The sequence below is a fragment of the Fusarium solani genome (assembly GCF_023522795.1).
Source record: "Fusarium solani strain SB1 chromosome Unknown bctg00000012, whole genome shotgun sequence".
In the NCBI taxonomy this organism is placed as follows: Eukaryota; Fungi; Ascomycota; class Sordariomycetes; order Hypocreales; family Nectriaceae; genus Fusarium; species Fusarium solani.
This window is the reverse complement of record NW_027072146.1, coordinates 833401-861280: the sequence shown is the minus strand read 5'-3', so window position 1 is coordinate 861280 and position 27880 is coordinate 833401. Positions and strand designations below refer to the sequence as shown.

General features: G+C 51.3%; 10 protein-coding genes across 10 annotated transcripts; 5 read left to right on the top strand and 5 right to left on the bottom strand.

Annotated features, from left to right (window-relative positions):
* Positions 1 to 499: 499 nt before the first annotated feature.
* On the bottom strand, positions 500 to 3291 carry MRS44_016284 (uncharacterized protein; the record flags this gene model as incomplete). Its single annotated transcript, XM_065617965.1, has 3 exons — positions 500 to 2706; positions 2756 to 3000; positions 3059 to 3291. 3 exons carry the CDS (start codon positions 3289 to 3291, stop codon positions 500 to 502), a joined length of 2685 nt encoding a protein of 894 aa, XP_065474037.1.
* Positions 3292 to 6694: 3403 nt separating this feature from the next.
* Positions 6695 to 8671, bottom strand: MRS44_016283 (uncharacterized protein; the record flags this gene model as incomplete). Its single annotated transcript, XM_046279745.2, has 5 exons — positions 6695 to 7364; positions 7427 to 7758; positions 7822 to 8090; positions 8144 to 8237; positions 8288 to 8671. The coding sequence occupies 5 exons, from the start codon at positions 8669 to 8671 to the stop codon at positions 6695 to 6697; spliced, it is 1749 nt and encodes a 582-aa protein (XP_046125063.2).
* A 1103-nt stretch (positions 8672 to 9774) lies between these two features.
* On the top strand, positions 9775 to 11454 carry MRS44_016282 (uncharacterized protein; the record flags this gene model as incomplete). The annotated part of the gene is made up of 4 exons (XM_065617964.1): positions 9775 to 9923; positions 10247 to 11017; positions 11079 to 11198; positions 11253 to 11454. The coding sequence occupies 4 exons, from the start codon at positions 9775 to 9777 to the stop codon at positions 11452 to 11454; spliced, it is 1242 nt and encodes a 413-aa protein (XP_065474036.1).
* Positions 11455 to 12471: 1017 nt separating this feature from the next.
* On the top strand, positions 12472 to 13615 carry MRS44_016281 (uncharacterized protein; the record flags this gene model as incomplete). The annotated part of the gene is made up of 2 exons (XM_046282781.2): positions 12472 to 12807; positions 12857 to 13615. 2 exons carry the CDS (start codon positions 12472 to 12474, stop codon positions 13613 to 13615), a joined length of 1095 nt encoding a protein of 364 aa, XP_046125065.1.
* A 492-nt stretch (positions 13616 to 14107) lies between these two features.
* MRS44_016280 (uncharacterized protein) lies at positions 14108 to 15882 on the bottom strand (the record flags this gene model as incomplete). Its single annotated transcript, XM_046273150.2, has 2 exons — positions 14108 to 14188; positions 14236 to 15882. 2 exons carry the CDS (start codon positions 15880 to 15882, stop codon positions 14108 to 14110), a joined length of 1728 nt encoding a protein of 575 aa, XP_046125066.1.
* Positions 15883 to 16476: 594 nt separating this feature from the next.
* On the bottom strand, positions 16477 to 18229 carry MRS44_016279 (uncharacterized protein; the record flags this gene model as incomplete). Its single annotated transcript, XM_046273151.2, has 3 exons — positions 16477 to 16566; positions 16617 to 18171; positions 18225 to 18229. The coding sequence occupies 3 exons, from the start codon at positions 18227 to 18229 to the stop codon at positions 16477 to 16479; spliced, it is 1650 nt and encodes a 549-aa protein (XP_046125067.2).
* A 1173-nt stretch (positions 18230 to 19402) lies between these two features.
* Positions 19403 to 21333, top strand: MRS44_016278 (uncharacterized protein; the record flags this gene model as incomplete). Its single annotated transcript, XM_065617963.1, has 6 exons — positions 19403 to 19835; positions 19894 to 20085; positions 20138 to 20272; positions 20329 to 20528; positions 20581 to 20732; positions 20868 to 21333. The coding sequence occupies 6 exons, from the start codon at positions 19403 to 19405 to the stop codon at positions 21331 to 21333; spliced, it is 1578 nt and encodes a 525-aa protein (XP_065474035.1).
* An 888-nt stretch (positions 21334 to 22221) lies between these two features.
* MRS44_016277 (uncharacterized protein) lies at positions 22222 to 22965 on the bottom strand (the record flags this gene model as incomplete). Its single annotated transcript, XM_046281690.1, has 2 exons — positions 22222 to 22806; positions 22855 to 22965. The coding sequence occupies 2 exons, from the start codon at positions 22963 to 22965 to the stop codon at positions 22222 to 22224; spliced, it is 696 nt and encodes a 231-aa protein (XP_046125069.1).
* A 232-nt stretch (positions 22966 to 23197) lies between these two features.
* On the top strand, positions 23198 to 25196 carry MRS44_016276 (uncharacterized protein; the record flags this gene model as incomplete). The annotated part of the gene is made up of 3 exons (XM_065617962.1): positions 23198 to 24498; positions 24550 to 24977; positions 25024 to 25196. The coding sequence occupies 3 exons, from the start codon at positions 23198 to 23200 to the stop codon at positions 25194 to 25196; spliced, it is 1902 nt and encodes a 633-aa protein (XP_065474034.1).
* A 1008-nt stretch (positions 25197 to 26204) lies between these two features.
* On the top strand, positions 26205 to 27717 carry MRS44_016275 (uncharacterized protein; the record flags this gene model as incomplete). Its single annotated transcript, XM_046277788.2, has 9 exons — positions 26205 to 26312; positions 26374 to 26513; positions 26567 to 26608; positions 26657 to 26723; positions 26774 to 26801; positions 26870 to 26882; positions 26936 to 27025; positions 27082 to 27424; positions 27475 to 27717. The coding sequence occupies 9 exons, from the start codon at positions 26205 to 26207 to the stop codon at positions 27715 to 27717; spliced, it is 1074 nt and encodes a 357-aa protein (XP_046125071.1).
* Between the last annotated feature and the right edge of the window lie 163 nt (positions 27718 to 27880).

The following is a 27880-nucleotide window of genomic DNA, read 5'->3' as shown; positions in this document are numbered from 1 at the left end:
CAGAGATCCCAGGGGTACCGGGATCTCTATTCAAAGCCTAACCGAGCGCGGTCAAATTTGAGACGAGGCCATGAGCGCAAGGCCCGGTGGCGCGACAAGCTCTCCTTAAGGTCGGGCATCATTTAAAAAGAGGCGGCTTCTGCAGATCACTTCTGGGAGATTGCGGGGAAGGCTAACAAGGGAGATTACATGTATCTTGGCGCCGATCGACCAGTTAGTCTGCAGTCCAAGAGTCCACCGATCAGCCGCCTCGAGGACTTCCATGGCTGGGTCCAGTCCAGGGAGCAGGGCTCTTGGTATGGGGTATCACATTGGAATCACATGGCCTGTCAAGCATCGATGCTCCCGTCATTCATCATCTTCCAAGCGAAGAATCACTGCAGCCAGTTCAAGCAGATGGATGCATCTTTCAGTACGAATCACAGAGACGAAGCCAAGAATCACGACACATTCATCCTAACAATAAAATCAGATTCGCATTACTCCTTCCTAATCCTAATTATTCTTCTTTATTAGAATTAAAGCCCCAGAGCCGTTTCCGCTCTGGGCCCCACCACTTGGAGACCGCCTCGGCCTCGATAGCCCATTGCGCAGCCTCCTCGCCATACTTGGACTTGACGCCCTTGGCCAAGTCGCTCATGGACCACTTCTCGAACGGCGCAAGCTCGAGAGGGTCGTTTTTCAGATCGGTGAACCGATATTGGGTATTTTGGTCCAGAGGGATGACGATCCTCCAGGGCGCATCGGCAGAGGTCATGGAAAGCATACTGGCTCCGCCGTTAATGATGCCAAAGTTCCAGGCCCTGCGGCCGTTGTGGGAGGCCTTGTATGGTCGGATTAGGGATTGGCCTTCGTAGTCGTGGATAAGGTCGGATGCGGCTGCTGTGTCCTTCTTGTTGAGCGAGCCGGTGTTGATGAGGAGGTCGAGAATGGTGGGAAGGATGGAGATAGAGGTGGCATTAGCATTATATTGGACCCGAGGGATGTTGGGGTGTCTAAAGGTGATGGGCACACGGAAGTTGCTGACATGGCCGTTCTCATAGGTGCCGGTCTTGGAGCGCTGGTCTTCCTTGAAGGCCTGGCCGTGGTCGCCGACAAAGACGACGAGGGTTTCGTTGGAGATGCCAAAGTCGTCAAAGGTCTGCATGAGCTCGCCAAGCCACGCGTCGGTGAAGCGGATCGCGTTCATGTAGTTGTTAAAGTCCTCGTGCCACCCATTCTTGCCGTGAGTCTGGAGATACTCCTCCGACTTGAAGGATTTAGGCACGCCCCAGGGGTGGTGGGTGGTGCTGGTAAAGTGAGAGAAGAACATGCGCTTGTTCTCCTTCTGGATCTTGGTAATGTAGTCCTTGATGTGGGACTTGAGGGTCGTCTCGGCGTATCCGAAGTAGTTGATCTCCTCCAACTCGCCCTCCTTGGCATCGGCGTCCAGGCGGTCCTTGGTGACAATGTGCTTGAAGCCGATCTTTTCGTCAAACTTGTCCTGACGATCGTATCCGTCGGTGATGGACTGGAAGAAGGCGGGGTACCACTGCTGATCTAAAAAGTCGTCGCTGGGCTTGTCCTCCTTGATCTTGTTGAAGAGTTCCAGAACCTGAGGGATGCAGGCCTGATAAGCTTGTGTCTCGGACTCCTCGAAGCCGTCGACGGGCATGGACCAAGCACCGCAGTGAATAGCAGCCATGCTCTTGAAGGAAAGAGAAGACGTGGTGAAACCTCCAACGACATTGATGCCGCCGAATCCCTCCTCGGTCGTGTCGTTCCACTGGGGAATTACTACAGGGTCGAAAGCGGAGCCGTCCTTCTTCTTGAAGTCAGCCGACTTTCCAGTGATACGCTGGGCAACGGGTCCCAGGCCGGCAAGTCGAGCGTTGATCTCGTCCTCATCCTTGCCCTTGTTAGCTTGCATGATGATCTTGTGCATGTCAGAGCCGTATTGAAGAGGGAAGAGCTCCTCTCGGAAACTCTCCATCATGATCAAAGCAACGTGCTTGATCTTGACGGTTCCATTGTTGAGAACGTCCTGTAACACCTCCAAGATGTCGTTGCCCTGGTTCGAAATCTTCATGGGGTCGCTGACGGGATTGTAAAAGGCGTCCTGGGCCTCGATGCCAGGGCAGCTGTTCTTAGCCTTGTCGGTTGAGTTGTCGGTCTTCTCAACCTCCTCGGGAACCGCCTTCTTCAAGGACCACTTGCCAAAGCCAGAAGGAACATCCTCGGGGAGCCAATCGGGGACTGTGTCGCGGTACTGCTGAACGTAATCGTTGTTGCTTCCGGGGGCCCATCCCTTGAAGTGACCATTGGGACTCTCCCACTTGGACACTTCGAGCTGCTCGGGGTAAGGCCACGGGTTTCCGTTGAGCGCAGCATTCTCAGCGCACACATCGGGCGTCGACTTGAACATCTCGAGCATCTGAAGCGGGAGGGTGGCCGACATCATGTGGTACGGCGCGAATGGTCGGCAGAGGGTGGTGAGTGTGATGAAGACGGCAACACCACAGACAATGAGCCATGGTGTCTTTTGAGTCGGGTATTCCTCCCGGTTGTCTCCATAGCCACTCTCCAGGCCACCCTTCATCTCGTCGAAGTCATCGCTAGAGTCGCTAGTGTCGCTATCGGAGTTGTACGGGTCGAGGAGTGTGTTGGGGGATCGGGGGTAGTAGTTGCGGCGTTTCTGGGCCCTGGAGCCTCGGCATGATGTCCAAACTTGGGAATATTAGCTGGAGTGAGGCTGATGAGATATGAGACGGAATACCATAGTTGATAGGTGTTGCGATCAAGACCAGCAATGCGCCAACCCCTCTGTAAAGATACCACTTAGCAACCCAGGCAAGACCAAAAATGAGGAGCCCAGATGCAATGACGGTGTTGAGACCGCTGAGCAAGATCTTCATGCCATCCTTGTCGCCAGCATAGCTTCGTGCCTCGGACCATTTAATCTCATTGCCGGTTGAGTAAAAGAAGCCAATTTGTGAAGAGGCGGCGCCAAAAACGATGAGACTGAAATGTCATGTCAGTACAACACAGACAGGTGAGACAAATTGAAGCTTCAACGTACGAGAAAATACAGCCTAGCACGCAGGCGGTGACAGCAGCAACGCCCTTCTTCTGTCGCAGAGCTAGACGTGACACCAAAATGACCAGGAGGTCCGGGAGAAGCAGCGAGGGTAGGAAAAGAACAAAGGCAGCCAAGGAGACGGTCTTGGCGTGTATGGAGAGGTGGACCAGCTTGGTCAAGGTCAATGAAACGAAGGTTAACGAGAAACAAAAGGGAACGAGCGTGGCAAACATCTTTACTAACACGACTCTGATAAAAAAGTACAGGCTAGAAGAAGATGTCGAACATAGAAAGGAAAACGGCTTCAAGAGAGGAGAAAAGAAAGCGAGAGTCAAGAAGCCGTTCAAGAATCTGGGGGAAACAGAAGAAAGTGGAGGAACGGGATCCGTCTCCGTAAGTACGGAGTACGGAGACAACAATGGTCGAAAAGCAAGCCACCTACACCTCAGGGGATCAGAATGCAGCAACAGGTCGCGTGTGGCAATGACCAACAGGCAAGTTCCATGATTAGTCTAATTAAACACACCTCGCACGGGTGTGACCTCGCGCTCTGAGCGTCAAGCAAGCATCTGTCCGTCGGGCACCTCAATAGGGCTGAGCCGTGATGAGTGGCGGTCGCATGGCTCTCTCGTATTCAATCTCGACCCGGGACACACAGTTTTCGCTGACTTTTTGCTTCTTCCCGGCTAGCCGATGGGCATTGGCCCTCAGATTCAGGGGCCATTGTTCGAGAGAGCCAATGAACCATTGTGTTTTCTTCTCCTCTGCTTCCATGGCTTCAGCCCAGCGGAACCCCTCTACCAATGCCTGTCCTTATCCCGGGCGAGAACCTCCACCCCCTGGGTTGTACAGCGCATGTTGCGCCTCATACGAGCTGTGCCTAAACGAAGCCGGTCTGTCAAGCTACCCCAGAGAACCAACGCGGTGGAGAAAATCTCACAAAAATCTTTCCAAAAGTTCCCGCTTCTTTCCTGCGCTCCCAGGGGTGACCCCCCGGCCGGGCGGTACCTGACCTGGGCCGTGGGTCGATGGCTCAGATTAATAGCACCCGCTAACGGCATAAGCGGCATGGGCAGTCAAGGCTAGGGGCGCACAGGAGCGTAAGAGTGACATGTGAGGCATTTCCCCCTTGGACATGGCGTCTTTTTTTAGAATCAATTTGCGGTACGGGGCACGCGACCATTGCGAGCAGGCACGCGAGCAGTACAGGAGAGTACAGGACAAAGAGGTTCACTGTTGCAGCGGTGGCGGCATGATTCAAGAGCCACGACAACCTCTAGACTCCTTATTAGTCGCCATGACGCGCCCATTGCCGCTCCAGACTGTGCCCTCACGTAGAGTTCACCACCGTCCGTTTCATGCCGAGGCACTGCTGCACTGCGCTGCGCTTTCGTGATGGAGTCGGGGAGATTACACGGCGCTCCGTCCGGTCAGTTTAGCGAGCGAGCGAGAGAGAAAGTACAGACAGGTAAAAAGAATCAATGATCGCCTGAAACCGAGGCCCATCGCGCCATGTTTCTCGTCTTGGCGGCGATTCGGGCCATCCATGGTTCCCGGCTCGTAAAGCGTCCATTGACGCACGGCTGTTGATCATCGCTGCATTCTGCTCGTTTCGGCATCTCTGTTGAGAGCCGACAGGGGCGATCCTCCTGGATCCAATGAGTTGGCGACAGATCAGCTGCGCCACACCAGCTCAGAGGCCGTCGGCGACCACGCAGGGCGACCTGAGAGGCCGATGCTGGCCAGGAAGTCAGCCACATCAGATCATCTCCGCTGGTGTGGTGTTCTAGCTGGTTCAGTCAAGGGGTACTTGTTTCTCGCACGCAGCATGACTTGCGCCCAGGTACTTTTCATCATCAGCCCTCGGAGTGTTTTCTCATTAGCTGAACGCTACCCCACAAGCCTTCCAGACTCTGATCCTTCTGGTGGCTGATGCTACACGCTAAACGAGTTTGGCAGCCTTCAACCTGGACGGAAATAGCATCACCACGGGGATTACTGCTTTTGCTGGTTGAAGATGACTTGTTCGGCTGTCAGAACCGAGAAGTGCATGTCTTTGTTAATCCAACATTGGTCGCAACAATCGACAATTCACTTGTTCTTGAAAGTCATGACAATCACTTGCTAACCACCGACGCAATCCATCCTGCAGATCCCACGTCCTACTGTGCCGCTCTACCGCACCACTTTTCCTGTCGTCAGACAGACAACCAACCTGAAAAATCCCTTTCCTCGCTTCATATCGACAGGGCTGGTTTTCCTGCCTGTCATTCAGGATCCGAAAAAGATGCCTAAATACGGATTACGATACAAACCGTATCCATTTCGTCCCCTTTCATCTCGCAACTTTGCGAATCCTTCGCGCAAAACCCCTACCCTAGATTTGAACACCGTTTCTTCCGCGATGACGTAAGAAATACTCTTTTGACGCTGACACTGCGATCGCACCGGAAAATCGGCATCGCCAGGCGCCGACTAATTGTTAGCCTCTGCAGCCTCTTGAAACAAGCCTGTTTTGATCGAAGCCGTGACGTGTCGAACGGCTGTTGCCTTGTTTGCATAGGATCTCGGCGAGGCGCAGGCGAAACTAGAGGGTTGTTAACAAGAGGCGAATGCGCCTTTCGTAACGGACAGGCATCGATCCTTAACTAGGCAGCTGTCATGATCCTTGCAGGATCTCCGTGGTTGATGCCATCACCGCCCGCATGATTACTTGCTGTCGTAAGAAATGGTCAAGTTGAAGAAGCCGAGCTTCCGTGGATAGCGATGCCTTTGAGTTTCCATGGAGCGGAATCGCCCCCATTACAGATGCCTCTTCCGAAACCAGTCGGACTCAAGTTTTGACTCAGAAATGCCTTGTTTCCAGGTTTTCTACAAGTGCAGTTGGACATTCTGACCCTTGTATGTCTTCAATTGCCCGTGAGGGTCTAGACGTAGGCATGTGAGTAAACCACGATGGTTCTTTGCCTCGGCTGAATCATTCGTCCTCGATCCGAAACAAACCTGGACAGTAGAAAGCATGTGGCTGGCTGGTGAGACTTCTGGCACAGCAGCTTCAAGGGGGGCTCGGCAGACGGAGAGTGGCTGACACATGTCTCCGTTCGGAGAGTTGACACTCTCCACTTGGTTTCTTTTCCTAGATATTAGGCAAACTCTATCTATTTGGAGTGTTATCTTGATTAGAGACTTGCCGTTGGGTGCTCAACGTCTCTGAAGTGGCGTTCAACAGATATGACACGCCCGCGCCTACTTGCTACGGGCCTGATTTGGTGATAGGGTTCGAAATCATTAGGACATTTTGGTTGTGTACTCATTCATGGGCTGTGCATTGTCTGCTCTGCGACGCGTCCCTCTGATCTAGCCAAGGACTGACTTCGAGATGCAAGTCTCAACGCCTCTACTAAGCCATAGATCACTGCCTAGATATACCATGACCGTAAACGGCGTAAAGACAGAGTGGTGAACAAGAGTTGTCAATATATCAAGTACATTCGCTGTGAATTGGCTTACCCTAGGCAAACATGGCATTGGGCTTGATGCAATCAACATTACAGCGTAACTTGGACTAGACAAGAAGTTGCTCATGTTTTATGGGTTTCATTAGAGACATAATGGTATATAAAAGCTAGAGATAATCTAGTAATTGAATCTCTCACCGTTTGACGGACTCCTCACTGCTCCTGCTCCCGCAAACCCAAGCCTGACAACACCTCCACCAGCATCCCAGGCTCCATACCTCACCGGCCCAAGATTATCAACAGCCTTGACAATCCCGTTGACGTTCTGATTCGGATCAACGTGCTCCATGACGCGTGAATCTTGACCAAAAGTTCCAAACGCGTTTGCAATCTCCAGCGGGTTCAGGCTCACATCTCGTCCCAGCTCCCACCAGCCCCAGAAGATTGGCAGAACGGCAAAGATGCCAACGAGAGATGCGCCGACGGCTATCCACATCTTTTCATAGTCGGTAACATAGACCAATGTCGTCGTACCGCTGCTATACTCGACGCGTTGCTTATCCGTCTTGTTGAACTGGGCATACTGCAGGCTCGCTCGGAAACCAAGGTCTCTGGTGAGCTCGATCAAATCGTCCATAGGGTTCTCCCATGTATCTTCACATCCGGGGACAGTGTCGTTCATGGTCATGTACTGCGTCGCGGGTAAGCCGTCGGATTTGACATCGTAACCCGTAGCACCGGTGAAGGACATCCATGCCAAGGAGCCGTAGAGAGCATCGACAATGGTACTGAATCCGCCCAAGATATTTCCAGTTCCGCTCGCAACGGTGGCAGCAGGAGTCATATATCTATAAAGTAACCCGGGTTAGCATCGATATTGAGTATAGTCCGCCGGATGCGAGATGCGTACTTGCGCTGGACAAACTTGTCATCCTTCCACGTCCCTCTAAGCTTCACCTTGTCGCCATCTAGCTGCACCGGAAACGTTGAAATTCCAGCATGCAAGTCACAAGTCTGGACCTTGAGCTTGCCATTACATTGGTTGGTGTCTTTAAATAGTGTCGTATAGCGGAGAAATGAGCCATCTTTCATTTGATAGACCGAGTAGTCGCTGAACTCGGTCACATTAACCTGGAAGAGATGTGCTCCATCGAATGCCTTTAGCATACTTGCTTGATCCATGCCGACGGTGAGATTGAAGTTTCGTGTCGACTCGGTACAATTTACCTGAAATCCGAAGCCCTGTGCTTGGTCAGTAAAGATACGGCCTCAAGACCTTGAAGTCAAGTTTCGATGAGATGGTACCTGGACAGAGGTTGTACAGTTATTGCAGTTGGTGTTGAAAGCGATCATATCATTCCGGTTGTTGTATGCTTGGGCAATGTCGCTAAAGTTCTTGGTGAGAAGAGAAACAGAGTGCGTACGACCAGTCTGTATGCTGGCATAGTTGCCAGGAAGTTCTCGAGCAATATGAAAGTCAAAGACACCTTGCTGCGCTTGGAATTCGTTTGCTGTTGAGGACGCCCGTTGCATAAGGGGACCACGTAGGACGGATAATGTCATTAGAATTGAAGCTGATAATGTGAGAATGATGTAGTAGGATAGTAGGATATTGTCAAACACATACCCAGACCAAGAGTCTTGGATTTCATGCTGAACAGATTTATCGCTGCATCGATAAGACCTGTAGAGGAACCATATATGGCATGTAGCCGTTGCAACTGATGACCGTTAACTACTTATATCCTTGAACCATGATAGTACTGCTTACCGTTGCTGTCCTTCCAGCAGCTCGCCAATACGAAATTGCTGCACCTTCTGCAAATGCACATGCCAAGAAAGCACCAGTCAAAGCTGAAGTCAGAGCCAGCCAGACGGTAGGCTGCATGTACTTGTCCCAATGATCAACTGGAACTCCATCGCTGTAGATGAGTATGAAGACGGCAGCCCCAGTCCCGACCAATGCCAATAGCCATGCCCCGAGACCACGGGCGGGGAGTCGCTTCCAGAAACCGGGCTGCCATGGTCGACTGAGCCTTCCAGGATCTGTAGAAGATAGCTCATGCATAGGTTCGAGCTGATACCATGGCCTCTTGTCTTGGACGAGGTCGGTAGGGCCCTCATCCTTGAGTGGCCATTGGGGCGAGACACCCATTGCTGCTGCGGGCTGCTCCACCGAAACAGTGCAGACTTTTCCACAATGGAGAAAATAAAAAAAGAATCAAAATACCAAGACGCTAAATGAATGAAAGATCGTGACTAGACGATAGTAGAAAGAATGGCTGTGGTGAGACACATCAAGGAGAGACACTACTTCCGCAGTGAAGTTTAGGGCAAAAAGAAGAGAAGCAAAACAAACTTCCAAGACCCTGAATATAACATGAAACTTCTGAGACCGGCTGTCAAGTCTCAATAGCCCACAAATAATGACGTCCTTAATTTCTATACGAAGAATAGGGTTCACCAAATCGCCTAACGGACCCGCTGGTAAGGGGATCAACGCTCCACGGGTTTGCCACTGGACGATCAATTGAGGACGACACGAGCTGGCAATGGGTTGAAACATGGGGTAGAAGCGCGTTCAATGAAGAGGAGATGAATTATTCCTCGAGTTAACCAAGTGTTATTGGTCCCGTGGTTCTGGAAGCTGCATCGTCTAGACGTTGAACATCCCCTGGTTTGCCATGTGGTGATGCCAACCAGGATGGTAATGATCGGCCTAGGCATTGCACGAATGAGGAATAACGCCTGGCAGGCCCCTTGGAAAGGCCGAACGGCACTTACATGGTGCCTTGACACTTTCAAGCTATCGTACTATGCGATTGAAGGTGGTCACACCCATTGCTTGGCTGTCTTAGTTCCCCTTATAATATGAACGACAGCTGCGACTAGAGAGGTCTTGGACCTTGAAGTGCAACCTGTTGAGTGGCATCGAAAGCTTCTTTACTGATATAAACATGGCTCTTCATGCTTTCTCCCGCTTCGTCGTTAAGTTGGTTGACTAATTACTAATTAAGCAACTAGTTTGTAATAGGCGTATCGTTTAAATAAGGTACAGGGCTTTGGAGCGTGGAAGGCCAACATGCACCCTGAGGTGAACAGCCACTTGGGCGATAAATCTCCACTACGGAGTGCCTCATCGTTGGAAGAAGCCTTGTCTGGGGTTACATGGGCAGACAGCCACATCCAAAAATACAGATCATTGAGCTGCTGCCTTTGCGTTGCAGACTGAGGCGTTGTTAGCGTGTTCTGGCCGAGATGGTTCCTTCAATCAAGTATCGGCACCTTCAACTTCCCAAGCCTTCGCGCAGCCACCAGACACTAGCAGCAACTGGTGAAGCAAGCCATATCAAATCAATCGACCATGCGCCGGCTACACGGCACATCATATGGAATAAGGCAATCAGGTGCCTGTATTAGCGTCCTTCGCCAAGACTACATAGTATGCTGCTATCTTCCATTGCTATGACTGTCCTTGATCTGGCACTTGATCCTCCTGTTTGACAGAAGACCCAACCTACCGGTATAGCTCAACGCTCCTCGAAATCATCATAACACGTGTGTTGTCTAGATGTCCACTCCAAACTTGGCATCTCCGGACGCTCGTCCCGAGGCCTCCTCGCCTCCCCTGCCCCCTGGCTGGATAGCTAACTGGAGCCCCGAACACAACTCATGGCAAGTAGGAGCGAGTTGTTTACTGTCAGGCCTGTCCATAACATTGATTTCTTAGGTACTACGTCTTCACTGCTACCGGCGCGACACAATGGGAGTACCCGAATGCTCCACCAGATCAACCGCAATACTCGCCCGCCCCCGATCACCAAAGCCAGCCTCCGTACGACACCGCGGCCGATACACCAGTTCAGGATGGAGATCGCGGCTTGGGAAAAGTTGCACTTGCCATGGGCGGCGGTTACCTGCTTGGGCACGGGCACAAACATGAACAGCATCAACAGCACGGGCTGGGCAAGATGACGCAGTCAATGGCAATGGCTGGCGCAGGCGCAATTGGTGCCAAAATATTCGGGTTATTCGGGAACAAGCAGCAACAGCAGCACCAACCATCACCACCACCACAACCGCAAGTACATGTATATCCGGTATACGTACCTGGCCCCCAAGCAGCCCCCTCACCTGGACCTCCGTCGTATTACGGACAGCCTCCGCCCGTAGGGCAGAACTTGGGTCACTACGGCGGCACTCCGGATATGACACCGCCTGCCCAACCCTATCATCACGGGGGAATCCAGTCTCCAGTTATTGGTGGTATGGGCGCGTTCACACCTCAGAATGGACCGCCGCTACACATATACGGCGCCGTGTTTGCAGACAGGGACGTCACGCAGATAGTCAAGAGTCTTGTCACCCCGCAGCAGACACTGACGCTATCCGGGGACACACTGGCCGAGAAACTTGGGGATCCATGGCCTGAAGCAGGACGAAAAATGTTCAACGTCTTGTATTCGTATGGTGATCGACCTATGGAGCTTATCGCAGCTGAGTTGGTCATGCCCGTTGGCTGAATGTGAATGATACTTGGACTAACACGCACTGATCTGCAGCACGACCACGACCAACATCGAAATCAAGCACGAGGCCATATCGAGAAAACGTATGGAATTCTGCCAGCCTCCCCCTTCACGTATTATCGCCTGCGTATGGGGTTATGAGAATCCTTTGACGTGAGTACTAAACTAACACATCGACCGAGCTCTACGAGACTAACAATCTTGTAGACAGCCGAGGATCCAGCAACTGGAAAAAGACGGCGAGATGGAAGGTTCAAAAGAGACTCTCGGCCGAGGCGGATTCTGGGACTGGGAACCAAGAACGCTGGTCTGCTATTACAGGACAGAGACTGGAGCTGTCGGGATCGTCTATTGTAGAGAGGGTGGCACGATACGCCTTCCGTGGAACCCCCTTGCCAAGTGGTCGTGATCGAGCATGCACTTCGTGAAGAGTTGCAGACCGGATCTGATTCGTTCAAATTGCTGCTTCATTATTACATGTGCGGATCCCACCAGACGGAAGTTAATAGCTAATAACACCCGTTTAATAGTTGTTGAATGCTCAGTCTTTTGTCTTCTCGTCGACAACACTCTTCCCCAACTATCAACTAAGCTGGTATAAAACTTGCCTGCCATGCTGAGTGATGAGGGGCATCCACAGTCCCGGATCTTTGAGGCTCATCCCCAAGTACATCCATATTGAAAATCAACAACAATAACCTGGCGGGCGGAAAATCAGGCCGAGTTGGCAACGCGGCTCTTATAATGCACCGCGTTCCAGGTTAAAACGCGGGAAACGAGAACTCGTCTGTAGGTAAGCCAAGCTGGAAGCATCACAGAGTTGCATCGACACCTAGCGCTGCAGCGGTTTCAAAACCGTTGGTACCAAAAATGACATTTCCTCAAGCTAAGCAAGCATGGTGGATAGAATATTAAAGCACGAGAACGTGCTCAGCCTTCCGGACCATCGGGGCGGATCATCGGCTCATATGCCAAGAGAGAGACGTTGAGAGCCGTGTTATTAACGGGCGGCCGATCCCTAACGGTCGTGACGTCTCTGGGCAGAGCATGTAAACTTTGCTTCTTCCAGTGGGACCCTATTGACTACCGATTGGTGGCTGGTAGTTTGATTGACCATCTTAGCAGGGGGGCTGAGCAACTGGCTTGGAGACGACGTTGCTGACAGAGGCAAGTGTAATCTGCTCAATGTTCGAAATCTAGACATCATGACGGGAGTTGAGAGTCGATCACTGCGGTACTCTACATTGTGCCGCGTCTCTTGCGCCTCAATGAAGCATTGCATCTGGAGATTAATCCTGGAGGTTTGGTGTTGAGTCAATATGTATAAAATGTCTTCATCACCGAGAAGCTGCTCTTCTGGACATCTTTCCAACCAAGCTCAAGCTCACCAATCGCATCATCTCCAGAGCCCACCAAGTGAATCAAAATGAAAGCCGCTTGTGTCATCACCACCCTCCTGAGCAGCTTCGCGCTCGCTCACCCCTCGAAGCCAAGGACCAACGATGGCTATCCCAGTCCCACCATGGAGCAGCTGAAGGACATCTCGCGACGAGCTGACGGCACTTTGTCTAACGCGCCACCTCCTCCAAAGCTGGGCGAGAGCAGCAAGACTGCGTTCCAAGCTCTTGCCTTTGGTGAAGAGTTTGAGCAGGCGTACTTTTCGTCTCTGCTTCAGAATGTCACCGATGGTGTACCAGGATACAGGCACCATGGACGATTCACCAAGGCTGAGCTTGTCAAGGTTTTGGAAACTGTTGTTGCTGTAAGTTTTCAGCCCTCGTTTGTAATTCACTCGCTAACTTGACCAACAGCAAGAAGAGCTTCACGCCATCAACGCGATCAACGTCCTGAAGCACTTCAACGTTCCCGCGCCGATGCCCTGCAAATACCACTTCCCCATGAATAACATCGAAGACGCATTTGCCCTCGCCGAGAGCTTTACGATGCTTGTTGTGGGCACCCTGCAAGACGTCAGTAAGACCCTTGCGCAGAACGGAGACAACGGCGTTGTTCAAGCCATCGCCTCGGTCATCGGCCAGGAGGGTGAGCAGGGCGGCTTCTACCGTACTCTTCTTGGACGGGTCCCTTCTGAGAAGCCTTTCTTGACTACTTCTGTCGGAGCATTTGCCTTCTCTTACATCTATAACACGTTTGTCGTTCCAGGCTCTTGCCCATTCGACATCTCAATGATCAACCTGCCCATCTTTGCCAAGCTTGACGTCAAGGACGGTTCAATGGGTCTCGATGTGAAGCCTAAGGACCAGTACCTCACCTTCACTGCCGACATTAGCACCGCGAGAGGTGCCGAGAAGTTCCTTGGAGGCAATGGAAAGGGCCTGTACCTCACCTACTTCAGTGGTCAACTCCTGCCCATCAGCGAGCCTATCACCAACGTCAAGTGGAACAAGGGCCGCATCACTTTTAATGCCTTCTTCCCATTTACGGAGAATGTCATGAAAGGACTTTCTGTCGCGGCTTTGACTACCTCGAACAACTTTACGGCCCCGGGTATGGTCCCTGGTGCCACGATTGCTGCCCCAGCTGTTATTCAGGTCAACGAGAAGCTGTGAGCATGCGGATAGGCGGACTTGCAACAATCAACTTATTGACTGATATGCACGAAGGGGATGGACGAAGTGTTTTGATCTTGGTTGATGTGTAATGTGTTATTCTTCTTTACTTTCTAGCTGCAAATTATTATCTATCAATTTATGTGTGAATCTCACACCGTGGCTTTTATAATGGTGATGTGGATGGCGAGAACTCTCTTAAACCGACCTTACATAGCTAAGAAATCATATTTACCCTTCAAATTTGCCCAAGAGTGATTGTTCGTGCCATGTCTACGGGAGAGTATCAGATGTCGCTCATCACTCTAACCAAGCCTGATGGGAGTCTGAGGAAAAGTAAGACGCATGATATGACCCTAGGCGACGGAAAACGCCGAGATATATGTTTATGTTTGTATGTTAATACGTGGTTTCTTCTAGTTATTCCGTCGAGCAATAGGCTCTAGCGCTGACTCTCTATCTATGCACATGCTTCGATGCTGAAACACACGTTCAGAGCTTCGAGCGAGAAAGGTCAATGCTGAATTCAGCCTTGGCCATATCCCGAAGAGCCCTTCTGAGAATCTTTCCAGACTACAAGACATTAGCATCGTATCCAGACATGCCGTGGGTTTACTTACCGGGTTCTTTGGAATCGCCTCGACAAACCTGACTCCGCCCTTGAGACGCTTGTGCTTGGCGACTCTCTCTTCCATCCATTTCACTATTTCCTCTCCAGTGATCTGCGAGCCCTGAACCTTGACGATGTATGCTCGTGGGACTTCGTCTCCATTAGCTGGGACGCCAATGACAGCAGCGTCTGCTATCTCGTGGTGGTCGAGGAGGACAGCCTCCAACTCGGCCGGTGCGACTTGGTTCCCCTTGACCTTGATGAGTTCCTTGATTCTGTCGACAATGTGAAAGATTGCTCCAGGCTCGAAGGACTCGACGTAAGCAATGTCGCCAGTCTTGAGCCACCTGGTACCATCTGGGTCAACAGCAATCGTATCAGCTGTCGCAGTAGGGTTCTTCCAGTACCCCTTCATCAAAGTTGGGCCTGTAACCCAGAGTTCACCGCGTTCATTTGCCTGTTCCACCACGGTCTTTCCATCCGACTTCATGATCCTCGCTGAACAGTTGGGCGAAAGCTCACCCACTGCCGCGACCTTGCTCTCCACACGAGGATCCCATGTCATGCAAGTGCATGTAACTTCCGTCATGCCCCATCCCTGCCTCACGATAACACTCGCATCCGGCCACAAGGCTTCAACGCCCTGAGCCACCTCGCGACTGAGTGGTGCAGCGCCAGAATTGACACGTTCGACGCTGCTGAGGTCGTACTTCTTGACAATCGGGTGTTTTGAGAGATAGACAAGGATAGGCGGAACACACATGAGGGTCGAGATGCGAAACTGTTGCACGTGCTGCAGCATCTTCTCAAAGTTGAAAGCTGGCATAACGTAGACGGGCACGCCGATGCGGGGATAGATGGAGACAAAGTATGTCTGCCCATAGGCATGATATATGGGAAGAAAAGCGAGCAACCGGGATCTCTTTCGGAACTCGGCTTCTTCGGGGTCCTTGTTTGCGAGCTCAATGACGCCAGTGCCGTTGGCGACGTAGGCCCTGTGGGTGATCTCGACACCTTTGGGGACTCCTGTTGTGCCACTGCTGTAGTTGAGGCAACAGACGGTTGCCTCCGGGTTGCTTGGCTCGCTCCATTCCCAGGTCTTTGCTCGTTCTTGGTTGCCTAGTAGAAGGTCGGTCCACGAACGGACACCGCTGACTTGCGTGGCCTGGGTGGGAGCTGATTGATCAAATGGCGGCAGTACCGAAGGATCCAAGGCAAAGATTTTGTCCGACGGAAGGCCAGCGACATTGGCAGCTTCGAGTGCAGTCTCAATTGAAGTCGATACTGTGAACAGAAAGGTACTGCCCGAGTCTTTGAGCTGGTAAGCGAGCTCTCGCGAGGTGAAGCCAGGGTTTGCGCCGGTGAATATCCCCCCGCTCATCAAGATTCCAAGAAACACGCTTGGGAAGTATATATTGTTGGAAGAGAACACGAGTACTCTGTCACCCTCACGTATGCCTGCATCGATAAGACCTAGCGCAATCTGCTTTGCGAGGAGACGAAACTGGGTCTTGTTGAGGTGGTGAGTCTCTGGTCGATCGGCATCGATGAGAATAGGCTTTTCAGAATCTTCCATAGGACCGGAAGCCGAACCAAAGATCCATTGCTGCAAAGAGCAATCGGGGACTGGCTCCTCCCAGCGTGATCTCAGCGTCATGGTGTTTGTGAGGAGGAAGTTGTAACTTGTAGGGCTTCAGTGGGTTTTTGTTGAGGAGCTAAGCCAACACAGGCAACCGCAGAGTTTGAGACACGGCTTCTCGGAAGATGTTTTAAAAGAGGTTTTAAGATGAAAAGAGAGACAAAATACACCCACCAACGTCTAGAGACTGCTCTAGGCTTTATACCAACTCTTCATCGGCTGGCGCCGCATCGAAATCTCGGAAAAAGCCAAAGTGTGGGGTAAGATCATCCATGACCTCGGCGTCTGGCTGCAGCCTCCCTTGTTTAGGTCGACGAGAAGAGAAGTGTGCCGAGGCACGTCTATATAATGATACGTCACCATTGTTTTGGTCACCTGGCTTCGTTTGTGACCGAAGGGGCAAGTGTTGCGTGGGCTGAACTGAGCTGGAGAGGATGCGGATGTATTGAACGGATTTAAAGGCTACAAACAGAAATTCGGGATATGCATTTGCTCCAATGGTATAGTTGCTATTGTCATAATGAAAGAAACCCCGTAGTCCACGACCTCCTTGGCGGCAATGGCTGAGGGCATAATGGCTCCCAGTCCCACCACGCCCCTCGCTTTTCTCTCTCAAGATGGAAGTTCCGCGACCACGGAACTGTCAACTTCCGCTGGCTCTTCCTTGCGAGGAAGATTCGTGATGACAAGGTATAATACATTCTATGGGTCTTATTAGCATATTCCCCAAGAGTTTGGATGCGGCTTCTTACGCTCTGAAACAGCTGTCCCCATCCACCGGAAGAATTCTTCTTGTCCTCGTCTTTTGATGCACCCTGATCTTTTTCCTCATCATCACTCGAATCATCAGTCTGTTTCTTCTTCTCTTTCTTCTTCTCTTGCTTCTTCTGTTCCTTTTCGCTATCTGAATCTCGATCAGAGTCTGCCTTGCTAGCACTGCTCTCCGCCTCGGCAGGTTTCGCACGCCCATGCTTCCAACGGCCACCAGTGAGCAAGGCCACGATATCACCACTAGAAGCTGGATGATTCGGATCGGCATACCGCGACCGAAACTCGGGTTTGGGTAGCATGTTGGCCACTGAGTGATCTGGATTCTTCCTGATCCACTTGGCCTGCCCACGCCTATCCATGTACTCATCGAGCCACTTCTCTGCATTGTCAAGTTTCTTTTTCTTCTTCGCCTCGCTTTCTTTGCCTTTGGAAATCTCGTCCAGTGACGGAAAGGTGAGTGGTGCTGGTTCAGGCCAACAAACAGTGCCTTTGGATGGCTTCATGTTGTCTTGAAACTGGTACTTGAACTTCTCCAAGCTTTCCTTGCCCGAGGCTTTCTGCATCACTATGTCCTTCATCTGTTGAGTTAAAGGTGGCGACTCAACCGGCCGGCCATCCAAGGCGACCGCAGATACAAGTTCGTCGTTGGTGTTGGGGCTCCAGGTCACGACGAGACACACAAGACCACGCGGAGCAAAGAACTCTGCGTTGACATGGTCCAAGAATTTGTTTGACTTGAATCGACTGTGTGCCTCGACCGTCATGAAACTCAACACGTCGATACTGGCACCAATGAGCATCGAAAAGGGCTCGGGAGCAGCCATGCTGGCAAGACCAGTCAAGTTGATGGCATAGAGATATGGGTTCGGCTCCAAGGACTTGTTGAACGAATCGATCAGGTCAAGAAATGTTTCTTGGTCGATACCAACGTCTGCCAGTACTGGGGCATACGCTCGCACAAACCCGCGACCTCTATCCTTCGGGCGTCGCTGAAGTAGGATGACGGGCAACGCGAGTTTTGTGTTGGTTTCTGTTTGGCACTCAAAGGGGTGTCTCTGAAGAAAAGCCTTGGCGACGTCTTTGGGCTCTTTTGGTTCCTTTTGTTCCTCCGGCTTTGGCTTCTGTAGTTTATTGCGCACTTTGGACTCTTCAGGCTCGTGGGGTTCCTTGAGTTCTGCAGACGCATCGAGTTCCTTGGGAGACTGTGAACTTTCCTCCCATGCCGCTTCTTGGCCGACAACGTCCAGCTCCCAAATGGCCTCATTCAGTTGCGCGGCGATGGGAACTTCATCTGGCTGCTGGGTCACGGGCGCATTCTGTTTCTTTTTCGCTTCCTTCTTCTGTCGTCGGTAGTGGATGGTTTCGGAGACGAACCCGATGCTTGCAGCCGCCAATCTGACGAGGTCATCGACTGGGTCATCCTTCTTCTTGATGGGGCCCTCGGGGCGGCTGATGTTCTTGTCTCTCTCACGAATAGCCTCTTGGACTAATCTAGAGGTGATCTTGGACGTCACCGTCTTGTCTTGTTTTGGTGTACTGAAAGCTATTAGCACGGCACTGGTGTTACATGATTGAGCTCAGATATTTACCTCATATTGGAATTGGGATTGACGATATGGATGAAGTTTGAAGTTGTTCATGTCAGTCTCACTCCAGACAAGATCTCAACACTCTTTTATGCAAATTTCGCAAACACACCGCCTCATTGCTTTGCCTCACGGGGCGTAATTTGTTTCCAGAATACTTCGAGATTGAGGCATCCGACGGTGAAACCGAAAAACACTCGTCATTAAACGTGAACGAGGCATGACGAATGCATCCCAATCCTTCTTCCTGGGCGTGATCTTGGCGTTTAGCGGCCAATGGACTGAGGGTACCCACGGCGCCCGCGGGGAGCGACAGATCTTGGCGTAAGACTCGCACACGAAGGAGCCAAGATCGTCCGATGAAGCGTGGCAGGCCGAACGGAGCCCTGTCTGAGAATTAAAGTTTAAATATACGCGTTTGTGATAAGCTTCTTGTCCCTGCTTGGCGTATATGTTGTCTTGCAGTGGCATCTGAACTAGAGCTTTGTTAAGAAGCGTTCGCTATACGACGGGTTATTTTTGACAGTGGATTCCTCTGTTATTGATTTGCCTAAGTCCGTATTGGAATCTTGCCCTCCCGAAGCTCTCACTGCAAAGTTGTGATACGAGCAAGCTCCCTCCTGACATAACCAAGAACCGAGATGCCACAAATGGCTGGACTACAGAAATCATCGCTGCGCATGGCATGGGCTTCAGCGATCTCAACATAGTCCGGTTGTGAGGGGTGCACTCGACGTCTCTGGAAGAGTGCTGTGTTCTTGAAGTTGATTCGACAAGCGCACATCTCGACGTAACACGTCCATTGGCAGCACAAAAACACAGCCATGTTCATGCCGCTGACTGGCATGAATAGCCCATTGCCACCAGAAGCTAAGCAAGACGCCCCACACGCCATCAAGGCACCACCTTGGAGATGTTTAGCATGTGTTGGTTGCTAGCCATGTGAGGCCGTCCTTGCAGCGCACAATGCCGCCAATTCGAGGCAAAGAGAAATGCAATCCGTGATAGTTGATTTGTCGCCAGTTGTCCTGCATCTTCAGCCGCTGATGTCAGCTCTACAGAATATGTTTCATTTTTATTGAACAATTCAGCATACATAAAAGGCCATATTTTTCAGCTCGAGTTCCAAAGATGCAGCTCGAGCTCGTTCTTCTTCTTTCTCTTTTGGAAATTGTTTCGAGATGGCGACCCTGGGAGTGGTACTCTACTCAGCCCTCGACTCAGCCCCGCTGATCACGGCCGAGGTTTCATTTCTGCTGGGGATCGTCGCACACCTAGCAATCAGGCCCTTCGAGATCGACAGCCAAGCCTGGGCCATTGTTTTTGCCTATTTGGGCGTGATTACCACCCTCCTGCTTACTTACATCCAAGTATGCAAGTTCACCATTATCGGGGCAATTTTGAGAACAGCACTTGTCTCGAATGCCTTCAATCTTGGTCTTGAGAGTAGTATTCTCATCTATCGAGCTTTCTTTCACCGGCTTCACCGTTTTCCAGGACCATTCCCGGCCAAGCTTTCACGCTTCTATGCTATGAAAAATGCCGCGAAAGCATTGAAAGCCAACGAGGAAGTCCAGAAACTGCATGAGATCTACGGGGACTTTGTTCGAGTTGGTATGCTTCTGAATCATAAGTCTGCAGTACGAATAGCAGCTGACTTTGAACGGTACAGGACCTCGTGAGATCTCCATCACTCGTGAAAGTGCCATCTCAATCATCTACGAGCCCCCAAACCAATGCGTAAGATCAACATGGTATAGTCAAGTGTCAGAAGATGTGAGAAAGATCTCGCTTCATACCACTCGTGACTTGACCGCCCATAAACTCCGGAAGAAGGCATGGATGAGAGGCCTAGGCTTTAGAGGTACGAGATTGAAAACCTAAACAAGAGTCTGTACTGACAAGAAGTAATCTAGCCCTTGCCATATATGAAGAGAAGATCGCATCGAAAGTAGAAATTTTGATGTCTCGAATTGCAGAGAAACAAGGCACACCGATGGATATGACTCTATACGCAGCCTTCTTTGGATTCGACGTCATGGGACAGGTTGGTAAGTGAATCTCAACGTGCATCTTCTGACATGATATGAAACACTCACTCAATCAGGTTTCTCCAAGGACTTCAACATGCTGGACTCGGGCCACAAGCACCCAGCCATACAAGCCTTACATGAGAACATGGCTGCTGTTGGTGTACTTTCGACAGTGCCTTGGCTTATGTCTATGCTCGGCAAAATCCCAGGGGCCACTGGGAGCTACGCAAGATTCGCAGACTGGTGCGCACGAGAGCTTCAAGCGAAACGTGCTGTGAGTTATGTCACCGTTCAATCTCCTGGACCTTTAGCTGACCTCATCCAAGATCGAGAACAAGAACAAAGAAACCCTCAAGGATCGGGACCCGAGAGATGTTATCTCTTGGCTCCTCAGGGCTGAAGACGAGAATGACCGCTCTGCCCCTCCTGGAGAGGGAGCTTTTCAGGAAGACTCTCGTCTCATGATTGTTGCTGGCAGGTAAGCCATTAAGCAACAGCCCGCTATCCATGGCAATTGCTAATCATTGTAGTGACACAACGGCAGTAGCCTTGACGAATGCGTGGGCGTCCAGTTTCACCTAACCTCTTGATGAACTGTGCTAATCATGCCTAGGCTATTCTTCTTGACCAAATACCCAACGTGTTATCGAAAGCTACAAGAAGCTGTCCAAGCTCAGTTTCCCGAGGGAGTCAAAGACTGGACATACGGAAAAACCAAGTCGATACCATATCTCGAACACGTCATCCATGAAACACTGCGGTTGAAACCGTCAGCCCCTGGAGGACTTTCTCGCTTGACACCCCCGCAAGGTCTCCAGATCGACGACGTCTTCATCCCTGGTGACACAATCGTCTCTGTTCCCACTTACACCATCCAGCGAGACGAGCGATACTGGGAGAATGCCCTCGAGTTCAGACCCGAACGCTGGGAGAACGTGAACCCGGAGAAGGTGGCGTGGATTCCATTCTCAAGGGGTCAGTACAGCTGTCCTGGAAAGAACCTTGCTTTCATGGAACTCCGTATGGTTCTTAGCCGTATTGCTCTCGAGTACAGCTTGGCCTTTCCCCCCTGGGGATGATGGAGAGGCCTTTGACAAGGGAGCCAGGGATACCTTCACCCTGAACGTGCCGGAGCTACCTATTATATTCACGCCGATCAACTGAGAGGTTAAACGACAAGAAAGAAGCACAAACTTTGCGCGCTCCTAGGTTTCTATAATGGGCATGTTCCGTTGGTCGTGCAAGCACGACTGCTTGCCAACATCACGTTAGAGGTCACGGGGCTCCTAGACAGGGGGTTGCTGATAGAAGGGCACACACTAAAGATGCTTCGCGAAGAGTCACTGCTGGAATGATAAATAGAAGACGGTAGCCATTTGATGATTTGATTAGTGTATTAATATAAATATTGCATGTAGCCAACAATTGCAAGACTGTTGTTCACATGTCGTGGCTCAAGGAACTGCACGCCCTTGGCTGAAGGGAGTTTGTCCACACGACCTTGCCAACAAGACTTGTCCACCGTTACCCGACAATAGCAACGTCTGAACGACTCGTGAAGCAACATCTTTTCGAACCCGACGTCATGCGGAGTTATGCGGTATTGGGTTTCATTATTGTCCGCAATGACGTCTCCAAAAGCAGTCATTTGTGGCTGATGGCTCCTCCTTGAGACATCATTGTAGACAATGATGAAACTGAATACCGCATCACGCCGCATCACATCGGATGTGGTTTTGGGGCTCATGCCAGAGGGTTATCGGGACTGTCATTGATGGCCGCACTTCCCTTCATAGAAACAGTGAGCGCTAGCCACAGCATCAAAGAACGCGGGGATTAGTCAAGAACACAACTAACTAGTGTGCTCTTTGCTAGTCCTGTATTCTTTGATATTGTGCCCAGCACCCCCTGCCTCTACCGGTGAAGAAGTGAACCGACAATAGCACCTGCCTCTCTGATAGTGAAACTCATTGTATGTCCAGCGTTGTATGATCGAGCCGTCGGCGTCGCTTTTCGTTGGTCGCGTCTCTTGCTGGTGTTGGAGATTGGGTGTCTGTTTCAGCGTGTTTCCTCTTCTTACTTATCGAAACACTCGCCGCTGGCGGCGGCTTGGTATCAAGATTCGACAAGGGCGGAGAGGACGGGGTGACGCCGAGTGGCTTTCCAACAAATGGGCCCGTCCGTATCCCGAGCCTCGGAGCGACAGTCTGTTTCAACGCAGCGTGTGACACCATGTCGCAGCTCTGCGGAGTATTGGCCGATGCCGTCGTTAATGATCGCTCGGACGAGGTGCTGCTGTCGGAATCGTAGAGGCCATCGAGGGCAGTCCGGCGCATCTCATCTCTCAGGCCCGGTGGGGTGTGTCCCGGTCGGATGTCATCGGCGGTAGCTGTTCCATAGATGTTGCGGCGGACATTTTGCTGCAAAATCGCCAGCTCTAGGCCTCTGTGTAGCTTTTCGGCAAACTCAGGGTCGTGTGATTGATTCGATGTTGGCGTCGACGGGGCATTAACGAGGTGCGAGCCGGCAGTCTCAACGGGATCTAGAAGAAACTAGGGAAAAGTTAGACGCGAGACCATCGTAGGGGGGAACAGTCATACATCACAGGCCCGGTGCTCGTAAAGAATTGCTTCGACCAGTCGCCATGGTGCTGGATGGCGTGGAGCGCGCGGTTCAGGTGTTGGAGAGTTGCATGATTCAGATATCGGCATGTCGCCTTGGACAAATATTTTGGCGAAAGTTTCAAACGAAAGCTATATCGCAAGCATTTTGCCAACTGTATCCCATCGATATTGAGCGACTAGGAGGTTGATGCGCCGGCTTATTGACTGATTGATGTGGGAGGCCGACCGTCCAGAGGCCGACCGTGAGCAACCAGGAGGCCGACCATGAGGGTGCTGTGATACCGGCATGGAACAATTTTGGCCCGTCACCGGAACAAATATGTCCGGCCTCCCGCGTGTCCTTCAGCCTGCCCCACCCGACGATAGCGTCTCATGCCCCTACCCATCATTCGACGGCTTGTCGAGCTACCAGAGGAACCGTGTAGCACACGTTTTGGCTCATACAATGGCCTCGAGCCCTGCTAGTAGCGAGGTCACAAACGAAGATCCAACGGGGCCTCTTTCTCCAGCCTCCCATGCCACGATAACAATCACTCCTCGTAATGCCGAGGCCAGACTTGCTTTCTCTGAGGTCATGGACTGGCTCCTTGAAAAGTCTCAAGAGGGCCAAGATGACAACGGTGTGAGCTCCGAGACCGCATCAAGAACTCATGCGATCGGCTACATGTGGTCACCACCCAGGCATGTCCGAGATCCAGGGGTTGGAAAGCTCATAGAGCAGATGAATACTGGTCAGCTCTCATCATCATCCCCAAGCTCGTCTTTCAACCATCATTCGCCGAACCAAAGCTCCGGTGCTGCTGTTGCCGCAGAGGATGACCCTGCAATGTCTCCCAGCACGGATCCTGGCACATACATTCGGACAGGCTGTTACTACATTGATCTCAACCGTTCACCTGCGAGCTCTATTCGTGGGTGGACGGCTGGAAGACGAGGAGCACGGAAGTGGCATAATGAGTTTGTATTATGCTTGCAGAACTCAGCTTTGTATGGAATCAGACAACATCACGCCATCTTTCAAATCCATGAGACTGGCAGGATCCTTTTAAAGAAGTTGTCAGACCGGGGCTTGGTAGAAGTTGACGGGGATGCGATGCAACCGAGAGAATTTCGTGTCCTGAACAAACACTCTTCATTCATCCGCCTCGGCCAGTTGAGATATGAGGTAGCATATACACGCTTCAGTGGCACCCAAGAGCACACCGATAATCTCGGCTGGTACATCAGGCCTATTTATGGTCATTCCATCCCCCTTGACCTAAGCCTAACTCCTACCCCAGCAGCCGGAAATAGCATTCAGGTTGGTCAGTGGACTCTTACCAACGCAGGAACTGTTGGCTTGGGAGGCGAAGGACGTGTGAGCGTTGCACTCAACAAGACTGGAGAGGTCGTGGCCTTGAAGCGAATGTCTGTGTCAAAAGCCAGGACCGCTATCCACAGGCGCCAGAATACTCTAGAGGCCCTCACGCGAATAGCTAACGCGGCGAAGAAAGAGCTCATTGTGCGACTTCGAGAAGTCATTACTGATGACCCCCGGGCGAACAATCAGACAGCTGATGTGTGGTTTGCGTTGACGCCTTTTGCGCCCAGTATACTATCCCAGTGGAAAGCACCCGTGCAGTCAGTGTTTGCCTCGTGAACACAACTATGTGACTAACTTTCACTTCCCAGACCAGGTATGGCTCGGACAATGATTGTGTCCTTGCTGGAGGCAGCCGGCTTTCTTCACGCCAACAAATGGATCCATGGTGATATCAAGCCCCCAAACATTGGGGTTCATCACTGGAACTCGGAAAAGGCGTCTATTGTCCTGCTTGATATAGAGGATGCCATCCATGCACCTCAAGGCTTCGCATTGTCAACCCCCGGATGCTCTGGGACAGTAGGGTGGCTGTCGCCAGAGCGTGAGATGGGGCAATTCGATTACACAGCAGATGTCTGGGCTATTGGTGTTGCAGCTTTGCGGATGCTTTTAGGGAAGCATCCATGGCAGTTTAGTGTCAATCCTTGGCGCGAAGGACATGAGTTTGAGGGTTATCGGGAGCGTTTCCATGCCGAGTACGATCGGGTGACGCAGGTGATCACCTCAAACTACCCCGGTAAGTTATAGGCTCAGCTTACGAAGCGATGTTAACACAACAATAGGAAAGCTTGGAACGGCGATACTCCAGATGATTCGACACCCTCATGCACGTGTCGAAGAGCAGGCTCAGAGAAGACCCAGTTGCCGAGAGATTCTCGAGGTCTTGGGGGGCTCAGGACCCAAAATTGAGAGTTCAGATGGCCCGTCAACCAAACGAAGTCGTTTGGATAGGTGATCACATACTTGAGCATCAGTGGAGGCCTCAAGGGAGTACAGCATCACCCACCCTGTAGTTTCGATGCATCATCATGCACACAGCCTCTCACTGCCATGGAGCGTCACTATCATGTTTCTTGAAACAGAAAGTGGACCATGAAGCTCGGTGTCTTCATCTTCCGTCTTAACCGCCCGATTGTGACTTTGACATAGGTTTGAAATAGGTGAGTTGAGACCATCCATTTCGGTGGTGTTCTCACATCCGGTTGGAATACGCATGTCTCAGCCACATAGGGACGGCGGCTCCCGCGGCAAACGTAAACTCTCATGGCTTTGATGCCACTCGTTAAATGGCGTTACCTTGGCTAGACCAGTTCCGTTTTCGTTATGCAGCTACTTGTGTGATACTGCATTTACCGGGGATTCAGCTCCCACTGGAATTGGTCAGGGTACATCGCCGACCTCGTCAACGCAACCGAGGTTTAGTGACTGTCAGCATGGCCAGATGGGGAAAGCCACGTCAATAGGGGGTTGCGGACCTTTGTATCACACACATTATGAAGTAACGTTGAAGGGAGTCATAGACGTGATATAATATGAGACTCTAACAGATATTGATGCTTTGCACTAGACTCGGATAACCGCCGAGATAACTTGATGGGAGCCAACGAGCAACAGCTTCTCGCCCAGACACGGAAAGGGAACCAACATCCTCTTGGCCCTTGCGCCGGGCATTCCCAACTGTCACACGTCGCATCCCAGCCTCACAATTGAGGCATTTCCCACGGGCGGGGTAATGTTTGCGCATTGTTTTGTGACATGCAACCAACCAACCCAGGTCCAGAGGCTGGCTGCCAAGATGCAATAACGTGGAGTAATTCTCGCGTAGTAAGAGGCAAGGGACAAGGGGGCCTTTGACCGGGAATACTGCAGCCCCGCGTCCAACCGAGCGTGTTAGATAAATGATATGACAGTAGCTGTCTGTTCTTCCTAACTCTTTTTCTACGATTGTCAACTGTCTGCCAAGATGTCTGAGCAGCAAGCCACGAAAGAGCCCGAGACCACGACCCCGCAGGCGCAGAATGAGCCTCTCCCTGGTGTTCTGCCTGCCCAGCACTGGGCCCAGATAGCACAGGTATGCGCAGATCAGCGAAGAAAGACACGATCAGCGAGAAGGCTAATTCTACGACCGGCAGACCCAGGACCCAGATGACGATGCGGACTCGGCTATTGAGGATAATGCCAGCAGCACGGCTTCTTTGTCTTCATCTATCCTTCAGTATCGGACGATCCACGGCCGGACTTACCACAGCGATCGGGGGAACGCCGAGTATTGGTAATGTTGACGTGTCCCCAGTAACAGCTCAGAACCTAACCTTGCCTGTCCAGGGCATCAAACGATGAGAGACAGAATGAGGCACTAGATATCATGTGAGCGTGGCTTTTCCGCACTTATGATAAAACTAACAATCTTCACAGTCATCACGTTCTCACACTCTCTCACGATGGCAAACTTCATCTAGCCCCTTTGAAAGATAACGTTGAGGTGTGTTCATCTCCCAGACCCACCAAATCCGCAGTCTCATTGTGTATCAGAAAGTCATCGACATAGGAACAGGCACAGGTGAGTCTTTTTAATATTCACAAAATTGAAGACTTCGCCTCTTGAGGCTAATATAACTGCCTGTGAAGGCATCTGGGCAATGTAAGCTTCGCAGGTCTCCCCCTCAAGTTCAAATAGTGACCGTTCACACGCAGCGACTTTGCCGACGCGCACCCCAACGCAAAAGTAGTTGGTACCGAAATCTCGCCTATTCAACCTAGCTGGGTACCACCGAATCTTGAGTTGTGAGTCTGGACCGGGCATCTGTCTCGCCTTTTACAGTAGCTGACATATCTTCCAGTCAAATGGATGACTGTACGCAAGAATGGACCTTTGAAGAGAACTCCTACGATTTTGTGCATATCCGATGGCTTTTCGGAAGCATCATGGACTGGGTCGCTCTCTTCAAGCAGGCTTACAAGACTCTGAAGCCTGGCGGATACATCGAGACCCAAGAACCTTCTATCCGCTTTGAGAGCGACGACGGCACTGTGAACGAAAAGACCGCTATGGGCCAGTTTGGCAAGATTTTTGTTGAAGGGGGCAAGAGGATGGGCCGTACCATGACAGTCTTGGAAGATGGTATTCAGCGCAAGGCGTTGGAGGAGGCTGGGTTCGAGGCGATCGAAGAAGCCAACTTTAAGGTTCGTTCAACCAATGAAGTAGACCACTTCAAACTTCTAACTCTGCATAGACTCCCATCGGATCCTGGCCACATGACCCAAAGCAAAAGGAGATTGCGAGGTTCCAGCAGCTCGCTGTTGAGCAAGATACAGAGGGAACAATGATGTATGTGGCGGCCCTGGCTGGTTGGTCCAAAGAAGAGGTCACTGTCTACATTGCTCAACTTCGGCGAGAGTTCCGATCCAAGGATATACATGGATACTACCGGCGCAAGATTCTCTGGGCACGGAAACCGGAGACATTTGATGGATAGTGGATATTATCTGAGGACTATTTTGAGGTTTGTATAAGATTGGCGTAATTTGCGGCTTTAGTTTGCTGCGTTTCAAATCGTACTTTTGATGCCATACCTGGGGCTCTCTTTGGTTTTCCCTGGAGGGAAGTGAAGCCGTGAGGAAATATGTCTTTTGTTTGGA